At 43.7% G+C, this 13,978-nt stretch overlaps 1 protein-coding gene across 1 annotated transcript in view; it reads right to left on the reverse strand.

The window, feature by feature from the left end:
* PRTG (protogenin) overlaps positions 1 to 13,138 on the reverse strand; it is an 87,559-nt gene extending 74,421 nt beyond the window's left edge. The window contains exons 1-2 of the mRNA XM_037395158.1: positions 13,060 to 13,138; positions 12,015 to 12,317 (exon numbers count right to left, since the gene is read on the reverse strand). Of these exons, the coding sequence (XP_037251055.1) occupies positions 12,015 to 12,317; positions 13,060 to 13,138 (382 nt within the window). The remainder of the gene's footprint in view (positions 1 to 12,014; positions 12,318 to 13,059) is intronic.
* Between the last annotated feature and the right edge of the window lie 840 nt (positions 13,139 to 13,978).

The following is a 13,978-nucleotide window of genomic DNA, read 5'->3' on the forward strand; positions in this document are numbered from 1 at the left end:
GGTGGGCAGATATCCTATCAACAACCTCTGCCATTATGAGAGACAGCTATCCACTGGAATCAAACTCAGGCAGGTGTTAAAAGCATGTATTTTTTTCCCACACTGGGTGCTCAAGTGCGGAACCAATGATGATCACCATTCCAAACATAGTAATTTTAAAAGACCAAACTAAGCAGTGCTCTACAATGTGTATTACAAAGGCTTCCCACAAAGAATCTGGCCATCTACCATGTATTTTATGAGAATCAGCAATAAGGACCATCAAGAAAAGATGATGACCATTACAAACAAGTACTAAATGCCATGCACTGAGAATGTCGTGAAATCCCATGAATGCTACCAAGAAATCCATGGTTAATTTCTTGTACACTGTATCAATGCTTACCTCTTCTAGTGTTTTATATATATCCAAGAATTCTAAACACTAGAAATCATAATTATTGTTACAAATAAAGTTCACACCAGGAAAAAAAAAAAAAAGAAAGAAAAAATACCAGGGGAAAGAAAGAGGGGAAAAGAAAATTTACTAACTGGAATAAACAAAAAAATCCCCATGCTCAATTATGTCTCCACTTCTTAAATAAATGAAAAACTTATTTTATGAGTATAGGCTGATGCATCTGAACACAAACTCATGTGTACCTGTTCCATGAGCCACTGTGCAGAGCACTGGATTTGTGTTCTGATCATTTTTACAATAGTTTGGTCGTGTGATAAAATTGAGCTGCCTTCCTGGCACAGACTGGCCGAACTAATAAAAGCAGTATCCACTTTCAACTTCTATTGAAGATCAATGATAAATCTGCTTGCAAACTGGGGGCCACAGGGTCCTCTGCATAAATAGGCATTAAAAGCAAGATTAAAAAAGATCTGGTGGTACACTCACTTATACTTTTGGGGAGGGGGTGGGGGAAGGAAGTTTCACCCTTGTAATTTGGGATGTGCTATGTACAGAGTTTCTCTCTCCTCGGGCAAAACGACGGTATCAAGCCAGAACTCCCAGAGAATATTTCCAGTTAACATCAATTTGCCGGATGTCACAGACAAGTTTAATGAACAAAATGATAAATGTCTGTCAATGGCTTCATAAAGTCAACAAATTCTCGTTACAAAGAACATACATAATGCACAGTTCTGCCCGAGGCACATGTTACAGTTATTAGAGGTTTACTAGAGATTTTGATGTGGACAGTGAAATAGTAATTTAACAATTTACACTAGTTAATTTGCTGATAAGTTACCTGAACAATTATTAATATATTGAAGATTGTACAAGCAGGAGTAAGCAAAAAATTATTTAGAACTCTTCTGCATGTTCAAAGATCTTAAGATTAATTTTAAAGTTTCTTTGAAAAGATAATGGCTTATTTGAAACTTCCAGTTGTAACAAGTTGTAAAACAAAAAACAATACTGTGTAATACTGAGCTGGTTTTATTGTACATTGCAACGGCTATCAAAACAGCTTTTTCTCAATCATAATTATGATCTGGTTTTGAAGTGACAGCCAGACCACTCGAGACAAGATATTACACTTCTGTTGAATCATTTTTACCTCATCTAAATTTGGGGTCAAAACTGACCTCGAAGTATCTTATGACACTTCCCTCTCCGGCCACAGCTGTGAAAATAAGCTCCACTGGAAGACTGCCTCTTTGCAGTCATCAGACAGGAATAAGAAAAGGGGGGTCACCAAAAGCAGTTTTGCAAATCCAGAACAATGATAATAGCATATATGTGAGAACTTATAAACAGAAAAAAGAGAAGGGGGGAAAAAAAAAAGAAAAGAAAAACCCGCCAAACATGACTACATGCAGCAAAAAACTAGTCTGTACCTGACGTGAAAAAGAGAAAAGAGTGCGAACATGGGAGAGGACACAAATGATGAGAAAATCCCAAGTATCAGAACACAGCAGCAAAGAAACGAGAAGCTTTTCTATTTGATACTTTTTCCTCTCCTTAAGGCATACAGGACATTGAAGTCTCTCAATAAAGCATAAAAGAACTGAAAATCCCTTTTTGTAAACAGGCTGATGGATGACCTTTAGTGGGGGGACAGAAGGCTGATCATTGCTACTTCGCATGAGAAACCCATGCTGCAAAGGTTGAGGGGATATAGAAAAGGAAGTTATTTGTCTAACACTATTTTATCTTATTTTGTCTTTAATCTGAAATGGCTCCAAGAAGAGCCAAAAAAAAAAAAAAAGAGTATATCATCAAAGCTTAAAACCCTCCTGACTGAAAGATTCAGAAAGACCTTTGGTGTAATCCAAGATTTTAGAAGCAAGTCATGTGTATCTATCAGAGTGTCCAAAGATGAGCTAATACACATGTGGTAAAATTACACTGATCAATTAAATATCCAAAATTTTTTCTACTTTTATAATTCTATCAATTTGTCAGTGATACCATTAAGACACAAAGGTTTTGCACAAGAAATTCTGAAAATTTATACCGAAATGAGAACAAATGGTGTGATCATTCAATATGAACAGGATTATTATCTGAAGATGCTAAAAATTAAATCCGAAGATAGAGTTGCTTCTGTTCATAGAACCCCCTCCAGTTTCCAACATTCACGCATCGTTATACACAAGACACACATCACAAGCTATAAAGACATGGTTTAACTGCCCCCAGCCATGTATTAAAAGAACACCAGATGACATGTTTAATGCTTGTAATAACTTTTACGTACCCCTTACCCCTGGTCAATCAAGTGATTATTTCTTTCAAAACTGTCTTTCATACGCAAATCATTTCAAAATGGAACTATTGCATCTCAGAACTAAAGAATGAATTTCCATTATACATACTTTTAAGACAAGGTAAATCATTGCTAATTTTATATTCAAAATCATGATTTTAGCATGTTCTGAGGCTGGAGGACTAGACCAAGGTAAGTTTTGCTGCTCTGGTGTCAATATACCACTCAGTGCAGCCTGCAGCTAGAGACAAACTCTTTTCTCCCTGCTGAAATACTGTACTCACCCCACCTAAAGCTGTGATTCAGAAAAGCCTGCCAATTTTGAAGAGAACTGTGAACTTATACAGAATGGAATATGTTGCCCATTCTGACATCTACTTAAACATAGGCATGGCAAAGATGTTCCACATCTGAACACAGATTTGGCGAATTGCAATGTTTTGAGACAAAATTCATTCTACCACCAGTCCCTTTGCATCAGCCAGTATGTAGGAAGTTTTCTTCCTAAGATTCTATACATGGGAAAGGCTGTCAAAGATCCTCTTTGCAGTTAAGAATCGTGCTTTTCACAACAGATTTCTGTCATAACTCAGAAACAACAATGACCTTACTCCACTCCTTGCTGTCCAAGAGAACTTTACCAGGGCTCCTACGGCAGGCACCGCTTTCAAACACAGTTCTTGTCAACAGCCGGAGATGTAATTTGCTCAGTAGCACTCTATCATTGAAAAAACTGGTAAAATAGAAGTTAAAGCATAACTGTAAGGTCTGAAGAGGAAAAGTGTTGACCACTGCCTATAGAAGGGACGGCTGAGATTTTGATTGGGTTACGTTTTTTAATACTGACTTAACTGAACAGTGGCTCAGCTGTATTTTCTCATGTAGCAATGTCTCTTAAAAACAGCCACTGAGAGAATAGTTTAGTGTCTGCTGAGGTATCCAAAGGCAGGACTTCCACACTTGCAGATTATTAATCATTTTTGCAGAAAAGCAGCCCTGCTCTTTGGATTTTCATTTTTCCCAGGCTTATCTTTTTCTTTTTTCTTTTTTCTTTTTTTTTTTTTTAAGAGAAACAATTCCTTAGTTTATGTTATACAAGGTAAAACTACAGGAGCTAACTGTTTCTTGTACGGTCATTAGTTTAAACCAATGCCCAGATTTAGCGACAGGAAGAAATATCCCAAGTGAAAGCATTACAGTTGCATTTCTTTTCTACTTCTCTATCATTTCTCAAGATCACCTGAGATATTTTCATCGAACAAATCCCCTACAACCACAGAGATGTAGGATATGGGTGGCATCCTTGTGCCCTTATGCTCTTTTCCTGTATTAACAATCCCAGACAGTAAGGACAGATTTCTAGAAGGAGCTAGGTCAGACTGCATCACATGCTCTCTGAGCCTCACGAGCTTTCACACCCATGACTGCAGGAAACTCTACTTGATAAGGTTTCTACCTGTTTTCTAGTTTTATGACAAAAGTTCTTGTCTGTTTTCAATTTTGCTAGACCTTTGCAATCAGTGCACTTCCATTTATTTCGTATTTCAGAAGTCATTCCTTCCCTCAAAACTCTGCCTATGTGCAGAAACAACTTCATAAGATCATTTTCAAATAATTTATGGGAATAACTGTGTTTTCTTACCACTTTATACAGAAGAGGAAATCAGTTTATACAGGTACAAACCCAAGAATCACAATTACAGAAGATTAAGTCACTGCGCTCCTTGCTGACTTCCTCCCTCCCCAGTAGCTAAGTCCCCAGTAACCCTTCCAGAGATGGTAAAGCAGTACTTTGGTACATTGCAACTTTTGCCTCAAATTAACGATTAATTTCTGATAACAGCTTTGGATATAAAGCTTGCCAGTGTTCCTGCGTCTTTCATAACAGGTTCATTTCCAGTATTTCACTCCTCACGCTGCATTCTACTGCTCTGACATGCAGTAAATAAGAAGGTACACGTTGAATACTATCACAATTGCTACCATGAAGTGCTCAGGCTAGAAGCTTCACTCCCTCAAGCCTAAATACTGAAAAATTCATAGTTTTCCCATCAGCCAAACTCAGGCAAAACCCTGACCACGGCAGGAATTTTAAAAGCTGTTTAGTGTAATAGTGCCACAGAAACAACCGGCAACTCTGAAACCTTTACCCCATAAGTTACAAAGATCACACACTCTGTCATTTTTGGGTTATGATAATAAAACGCTAAGTGAACTTCACAAGCACACAGCAGACCTATGGGCATCTGGGGGGAATGATACCTAGATCCTGTTTCCCTAAGCCACAGATGCTATCAGAAACCTACCAGAAGCCCAGCAGAGACAGGCAATTGAGAAACAAGCACTTTGGAACAGAGTCTCAAGATGGTAACTGTATTATCGAGGTGCCACTTAGTTTATTTTGCATTCATGAGCATTCACATTGTTAAAAACAAAAAAACTTCCACTCACCTAAGAGATCAAATTTTATTTCATTGGAAAAACAACAAAAAAAACCAACTAACCAGAATTACTGTTGAGAGTTATGAAACAAACCAAAAGCAATAAAGAAAATCTGTCTAGTACCGCTTATTTACATTTTCCTCTAATACATTAGGAAGGCCATCTCCCTCCAAAACTGTTACATATAGAAAAAATAACATAGGAGGTCACAGTAATTTCATAAAGTAAGTCACAGACAAACCCTCCACACTCCACTGGTTTCACAACCATCTCCTTCCTATGCCTGCTCTTTATCTCAATCTATTAAAAAAGTAGTAATTTCATCCATACAAACAAAAAATGTTTCCACTATAGATGTAGGCTTTGGAAGGCTGCCAGATGGATTTCTAACTCCCGACACAGATCATCTAGTGTGATTTTTTTTTTTTCACCTCTAGCTCAATTGCTGAGACAATCAACTTTAAAATGTAGACGCTGCTTAGACTGCTGCTGCTTAAAAGCTACATGGAGGTTGACCCTAGTAACTAATGTTGACCATACAACCCACACTTACTCAACAAAATGTGGAGACTTGACATTGTTGATTACTTTTTCACTTAGGTGGTGATTACCAGTTATAAAGACTGGAAGTAATCAATCCCAATTTAACAGCTGGGCCTATTGATGAAACAAAAAAAACAATGCAAAACTAAACAAAAGATTATGTCCACAATTTTGGAGATAAGATGTGGAAAAATACAAAAAACTGAAGAAAACACACAAAAACTAAGCACAAATTTGCCCAACAATGGAAACCACCATATTTCTGTAGGAAAACGCTTAGTAACTTTTTAATTCTTCCTCCAAGATTCTCTTTTGTCATTGTCTTAAATTGTTCTGCACACCATCAATAGCCACAGCTGTTAAATTGTGAAGACGTGACAACAAGTCTCTAGGCAAACAACTGCTCAGAGTGAGATCCTTTTCTTTAGGATAATCAGAGCTGGCTGACAAAAGGGGGCCTTATTGAATGCCCTTTCAACAATTTCTACACCAAGAAATGCAGAGAGAGGGAGGAGGAAGCAAGGGAGCAGTGGGGGGGGAGCACCACACTGCAAGAACAGAACAGCATCCCTTGCTGCCATACACTGGTTTGCCAGTAGAAAAGAAATCTCAACAGTTAGTGTACATACCACACGTAGATCTTGCACCAGGTAAGAACTGAGTGCTTCTAGTCACAGCTCTGAATAACTTCTAGCACGGTATCATGCTTTCCTTCAACATTTCTCACATAGGTGAAGGTTTTACTAGCTATACAGTACACTCCCAATAAGACTGGGCATTCCTTTAAAAAGAAGCTGGTAAAAACTTTATACATTATAAAGTCACAGTGATAAAAACTAGTAAAAGCCATAATAGCTTCAGCCTTACTAGCTAGGAAGAAAAGCAAGGGTATGAAATGCCTCAGTTTGGCATTATACTCGACACAAACTTGAAACTGAAGTGTTGAGGAAAGCCATGAAAAGCTTACTTCTCTAGTAACATGGTAGTGGAAACAAACACTGTTCATGTGCACTAAGTAATGTTTTATACAGTTTTTTTGTCCTGGCAACAATACAAAAGCCGATCCTTCAGCCTGTGGAAGAGCTTTTACAAGTGCAGATCAGTCACTGCTGAAAGAATAGGGAATGCCCTAGTGCCAAAAAAAAAAAAAAAAAAAAAAAAAAAGAGAGAGAGAGAAAAAAGTAACTAGTGGTTATGTCTTAAAAGAATGTTGACAATTTCTTCTGTAAAGGTGTTGTAGGACTTCAGGTCAAAAGACAACTGGGGGAGTTCTAGAGGAAAATTCTAAAAGAAAGAGAGTTCAGAAGAGAATATTTGCCAGTTTTCTTATTTCTTCAATGTATCTCAGTCAAACAAGAAAAATCATACTGCTCTTCTTCACTGTTATCAAGTGACATTGCTGAGACATTAAATGTGCTCCTCCTGCCTTCAATACTGGAATTTAAATGCACAAAGGTTCAGTCATGCACACTCTCACCTTAGAAATGGACTATACTCTCAGGACATTCAAATCAACTAATCAAAGCAATAGCAATAATGCAGCACTTGTAAAAACCTAAAGACGTTCCTCAAACTGTCCATATGCACACCAGTTCTACGGCATTAAGACTTTCCTATCTCTTAATACAAGATCATTGTCTACAACTGTCATTTCACTTCCATCTCAGTCAAAAACCACTTCTGCTCCCTAACCCCACCCTTCCATCTCAGGATTTGTTCCTCTATCCATTATCATTTAAAGTAATTAAACACACCTTTGAGGTCTACATGCATTTGGAAGACACCTGAAATGACAGATTCCATACAAACTGATAACTGTATTGTTAGACCACGGCTGTTAATCCCTTCATTTAGGGCAAGACACTAAAACTAATTAAAAAAAAAATATTAGTAGCAGAAGGGCAAAGTTTTTGCCTACACACATGTTCCACAAAGACTTTAGTTTGCTGAACATCTATTTTTGTGACAGTCTAAGTCTCAGTAGCCTTCCTCTGTCCCCACTAAGTCTTTCCACCTCCACATCACTCCTCTCAGTTATGCCAGTGCAATCGCTGTGAGTGGCTCCATGACAAACCGCATCAGGGAACTCATTTGGGTTAACACCATCTTTTGTTTTAATTCTATTATTTTAACCCAGATCAATTCCCTGTTCAGTTAACCACACGTGCAGCTGTGCCCACACAAGGAACAGCACAATGCAGAAGTGGGAACAAACAGCTGGAACTGCTAAGAAAACATGACTGTCACAGTACAGGATAAGGCTCAGCTGGATGCATTCTTAAATGCAAGTATTTAAAAGCAGAGCAAAAGATGCTACTTGGATATTAAAACATAAATATTGCTCATTATTGGCACAACAGTGGGACCAGAAGTCACATCACTGCCACAGCAGGTAAGCAAAATTGCAAACCCTCCACAAAGTATACCCTGCTATGTGTAAAAGGCCCAGCGTTTTGCAAACTGCAGTGCAACACACACATGCAGTTTCCCTCCAGCAGCATGTTCCCAGAAACCTTCCGCTTGCACAACCTTCACTCTTGCGAAATGCAGAAGTCTGTACATGAAGAATTGGGCTTATGTTTCCTGTAATCCACAAACATTAAAATCAATTTAGCCAAGTTACAAGAGAAGAAAGGGTTATCTAGGAACTCTCCTACCCAGTTGTATATATCCCATCCAACCCTCTTAAGACTTCAATTTCCAGTTTTTGTGAAAAGGAAATAAACGAGCACCCTGTCCAATCACTGCCCAAAGCCCGTGTTGCTAGCTTCAGAGCGCGATCCACCTTCTCCATTTATCGTTAACACCATCTCCTTGGAAGTCTAGTTTTATTTTTAGACAGCATCTTAGTTAACTGTGGTAAAATAGTCGTAATTTAAAAATGCAGGAATACAAAAAACTCAGCTTGTTTTTTTCTGGCTGATTCCAAGTTGTACCAAAAGTGTTAAGACTTTCTCCACAGTCTACGTTCCTTTTACATTCCATTCGAGAGACCTCTCTTATTAGCACAGGCAGCAGTAAGTCGAATTTTGAGTAACTCATACTCTTTATTATTAGTGTTTTACCCCCACATGTTGCCTCACAAAAGAACCACACAGGAACCTCCTCCTCTCCCCCCCCCAACAATAACCCTGCTTTGGAAGCAACTACAAGCATGTACTGAAACTAGTATTTATTTTTACCTAAGCAGTACCTCAGCCCCAGAGTTTTCTTTAAAAAAGTAGGGGGATCTCACCGAAAAAAAGCCCTAAATTAGTCAAATTCTTTTGTGCATGGATGAACAACAGGAAAGCAAAGCCTTGGGGCCTCTGGGGAGGAACCCTGTCCCTGCAGACCTACTCTGATGTGCTCGGGAGATAAGGCTCCATAGTGACACTTAAGGAAAGGCCTGCTCACATTTGAATTTCTGCATTCCTCAAGAACAATTCATGGCAATCACTAACTTTGCAGAGGAGCTACATGAAAGCTTTGGCCAATGAATGAGGGTCATCTGCTCTTTATCACAAGGGTAAACCTCATCCTGGCCAGTTTCTAACCTTTTAACCCTGTGAATTCTTAATTTGCACATGAATAATGGAATTCTTGCCAAGAGTGCAACCTTCAGCTTCCAGTTCCTAACTTTAGAAACCAAGACCTGATCTCCTTGTGTGTTCAAATCTTAAACTCTTGGACAGATTAAAGTTTTTGATTTCCAAATGCCACACTAAACATTACAATTCTGAAGCAAAAGATAAGCTTACTGGCAAAAGCTCTGACCAGGCAAAGTAAAAGAACATCCTCGCGCCCTGCTGCTACCAGTGACTGAAGAGAGAGAGTTTGCTTTTTTCCTCCAAAGAAAGAATGCCCATTTAATGCCTATTCTCCACCTGTTTAATATGTATAGTTCCTTCTGCACCCTGACCACAAGGTAATTTGCCTTCCCAGCAACACACAACTGCTTCTAAGCAAAATTGTAAGCCTACAAAATCCCTCACAAGACTTTTAATTTATTTCACTTGAAACATCTGTGAAGTCTGATCAACTCACGATAGCAGGCAGAAACACTGTAAAAATGAGATATAAAACTAATTTTGCGCATGTGTTATGGGCTTCAAAATATAACGATACAAATTACTGCCTTATTTCACAGTTTCATAGTAAAGATGACATTCTGAAACCAATCAGATTGGAGTATGATTCAAAAGAGGCGGCTGCTACATAGCATAACTCCATGTTTGGCCACTATTAACCACTTAATCGCTAAGTCAACAGCACCTACTGTGATCATTATGGATCCACAATCTCTTCCAGTTTTCTCCAACAGCCATAGGAAACCTTTCAAGTATGCAAAGAAAAAAAGAAACCTTTTGTCACAGTCTGGGGGAGGGGGCTGCAAACTAAAAGTCTCTCTCCACAGCATGCAATCTGTTGGTTCATAACTCTTCCTTGGCGAAGGTCTTTCATTATCAAAAAATCAAAACAAAATTAAACCTTCTTTCTGGTGAAATAATGTGCATGTGAGAAACAAACATTTATAAAAGTTCAGTAGTGCCTGAATAAAACCAGATACTACAAGTATATTACTATGCTGTACTACGATAGTGCTCTGTACTACTTTTCCAGAAGTTCTCTGATACCGAGCACAGAGCTTATACTGCAATGTCTCCTATTTAAAAGGGCCCTAAATTTTCCACGGTCCTACACATGGGATCCATCAGCCACTGCTTTACTTTATATTTATTTTTAAAAAAATAATCTTATCCTCTTAAGAAAGGTTTTCTTCAGTCTGTTAATGAAACCCAATGATGTGAATTTAAATAACAATACTAATACTTCATTTTTCCCCTTTTTATGCAAAGTACCCAAGAACTGCTTGGTCTATTAATCCTGTATATGAGTAAGATGCCATGACACAAAAGTAGTAAGGTTTCTGAAATCAAGAGTTCACAGATCAGCCTCTTACAGCATGTGAAAACCTCATCGCGTACTTGGAGCCACCTGCTTCCAGGCTGGTTTTCAAATGCCCAATGCTGTCACTCACTGGACAAGGAATTTCACACCTTCCTGGGATATCTATGGACAGTTTTTATACTCAATTCAGAAGCACACAGAAAAAATGACAGATGTTAACATTGAGCCATCTTTTAACGTAACTTAATGTTCCAATTGCATTAACCAGTTTCAGACTGAATTTGGTAAAACTTGCAATTTACAACTAATGTCAAGTTTCCATTGAGGTATCAGCACCACAGTTTCATGCAACTTGCTACTGAGAAGAGGGTTGAAGAGGTCAAAGGAAGCCTTTTCCTATTAGATTAAGTTCATCAGTTGAGTCCTATTATACAGAGAACATGAGAAGACTACATAAACTGTGTACTCTCTGCATTACACTTCCTTTGCAATGACTCTGTGTACCTCTGGAAAGCAAAAAAAATCATAGAATCATAGAACAGTGTTGTAGAAGCAGTCTACTGGCAAAGCTCTGCACTGGCATAGAAAGAGGCACGGCATCCAGTTCCCAACACGCATCTATTCCTCAATACATTTAAAGATGCTAGGAAAACAGAGAGCAACATGCACTCAGGGTCAGAATGTTAAAGCCATAAAGGTACTTACTTACACACAACTATTCCCTTCGCCATTCATCCAGCAGCAGGGAGTCACCCTAGAAACGTGACTCTCACATCCTAGTGGAACCACCTAACAGGCCCTTATGGTCTGTTCCAGAGGAATCCCAAAAGGGACAGCACCTGCATCTGCTTGGCTGAACACACATTTCAGAAAAGCAAGGGCTTGGTAACATAACCCTCACGGGTGCCCAAAAAACCTTTCCTCTCTTTCTCCTCCCAAAGACAGCCAGCTCTGTTAACCACTCCGCCCTACCTCAAGATGACACAACACAACGTCAAGCTATAGAACAAAGAATCATTTTTTTTTTTAATCAGATTTGCGAATAACCCTTCTAAGGCTGCCTGAACAGCAACTGGGAAGCAAGAGCCAGGGCTTCTGTAGCCCGTTGCAAGCACAACTGCACATCACCACCTGCTCTGGACACCAGTGACCCACATGAGCTGCCCACACAAGGCACCACTGCCCACGAGGTCTCACAGGTGGCTGCACTGCTTCTGACACATCACGTCCTTGAAAAGGGGATACCACAAGTTTTGCTCACAATCTTTAAACACTTGAAATAAAACCAAGGTTCTGCAGAATTGACTCGCACTTTGGGGTTTTTTTGTAATTTGTCTTTTCAGGTACACAATCAAAACAAGAGGTCTGTGTGGTGTTCAGGGAATTGCTGTCACAAACTCAGGAGCAGGTTAACAAACAGGCGCAGAAACTTACTTGCTAGTGTGAGGTGGCTTTTTTGACTGAGAATGGCCCCATATTTGTTCAGAGCTAAACACTGGTAAAATCCTTCATCAGTCAGCTCTCCTTTCTTTCCTTCCACCTCACTGATATATAACGAGCCGTTGGATAAGGTGTAGATCCGTTCACTTTCAGATACTTTGCCTCCATTTTTCAGCCACGTAATAGTTATAGGAGCTTCTCCACGGGCTTGGCAGTCTAAAACCACCGGATCCTTCCTTGAGACAGTAACATCCTGAGGCTCTTTCACAAAAAACAGTTCGCTAAAGCACCACACTCCTAAGAGAGAGGGAGAAAGACGTCGCCTGTCAGTAGGATGCGCCAGTTGCCGAGCGCACTGGCGGCGCCCCCGCACGCCGTAAGCGCTGTGGAGGGCTCCCAGCCCTCCCAACTGGGAAAAAACTCCGGAAAAACTCCGGGAAACCCGCGGGGCCGGCTCCAAGCGGAGCAAAGGCACCACGCCGTGCAACACCCAGGCGTTCGCCTCGTTTGCCAACGCGCTGTGCCAACGGGCCAGCGAGCCAGAGCCCGCACCGCCCGCACCGGCAGCGCCTGACCCCGCGGGGGCGGCCGGGCACCGGGGACCCCCCGCTGCGGCGGGGCTGCCGCACAGGTGCGGCCCTCGCCGCGCCGCTCGCTGATTTCACCGGCCCGCCAGCGGAGCCGGCGCGGGGCGGCTCGTAAAAGGCTGATTTTACAGGGCATCGTTAGCGAGAGCCCCGCGCCAGCGAGCGGGGGGGCCGCAAACCGCCCCGCGCCCCGCACGGCCCCGCGCCCCGCACGGCCCCTCAGGCATCGCGAGGGCGCGAGCTCGTGGCTCATTAACGGTCGCTCCGGCCGGGCGCGAACCCCCCGCGGCCCGCTCGCGCCCCCTGCCGGCGGGGCGCCCCCCCCACCCCCGCCCGCTCCGTCGCGGCGCGAACAAAGCGCGGGGCCGGTTCCCGCTCCGGCCGGTCCCGCCGCCTCGGGGTTGATCGAGCCGGGAGCGGGCGCGGGCGGACAATGGGGCGCGCGGACCCACCTGGCAGCGGGAGCAGCAGAGCCCGCAGCAGAGCCCGCAGCAGCGCCCGCAGCAGCGCCCGGCGGCGGAGCGGCGCCATTTAGCGGGAGGCGGCTGGCATGCCCCGCCGGCCCGGCCGCCGCGAGAGAGACCGGTCAGCGGCCGAGGGGAGGAGACAGGGGACGGACGGAGCGGCCCCGGCGCGCCCGTCCCGGCCCTACTCTCCGCATCTCGTCTCCATTGGCCTTTGGGGAGGAGAGGGGCGAGGGGCCGGGCTGGGCGGGGGGCGGGGGAGGGAGGGCCGCGGCTGGACGGGGCGGGCCGCGGGGCGGGGGGCCGCGGCGGACAATACCCCGGGGCGTGGGGGGCGGCAGGAGCCGCTGGCCCCGCGCACGAGGGGCGACGGGCTCTGGCGCCATCTGGGCCGAGCCCCCCCCTCCCGGGGCGGGGGTGCCCGGCGCAGCCCCCGCAGCCGCCGCCTCTCCTGGACAGCGCGGGGCCCCGACGGCGGCTCCCGGGCCACGCGCTTCGCGGGTGGGTGGGGGCTGAGCCCCCCCGGCCGGGGCGGGCGCTGCCGGCCGTGCCCCCGGCGCAGGCCCCCCCCCAGCCCCCCGGTCCCACCAGCAAAAGGCGCGCTGAGCCCGAGCCGCCCGTACCGAGGTGCTGTGCCCGAACCGGGCTGCCCACGGGGGGCACCCCACGGCGGGGGGGGGGGGCCGGGGCAGGTGCAGCGGCGCCCCGGTTCGGCACAGCACCCCCGCACCCCGCTGAACCGGGCTGTCCCGCACCCGCCGCTGACTTTTTGCGTGCCGCTCGCACACGGCGTGCCATTTTGTCCGCCGCTTGCCGCTGCCCCCTTCGCACAGCACCGGTAAAACCACTTCCAGATGGCCGTGCGGGGCAGGGCGCCGCTGCCGCGGACCAGCCGCCCCTCGCTCCC

The sequence above is a fragment of the Falco rusticolus genome, chromosome 7 (genome assembly GCF_015220075.1).
Source record: "Falco rusticolus isolate bFalRus1 chromosome 7, bFalRus1.pri, whole genome shotgun sequence".
NCBI classification, from domain to species: Eukaryota; Metazoa; Chordata; class Aves; order Falconiformes; family Falconidae; genus Falco; species Falco rusticolus.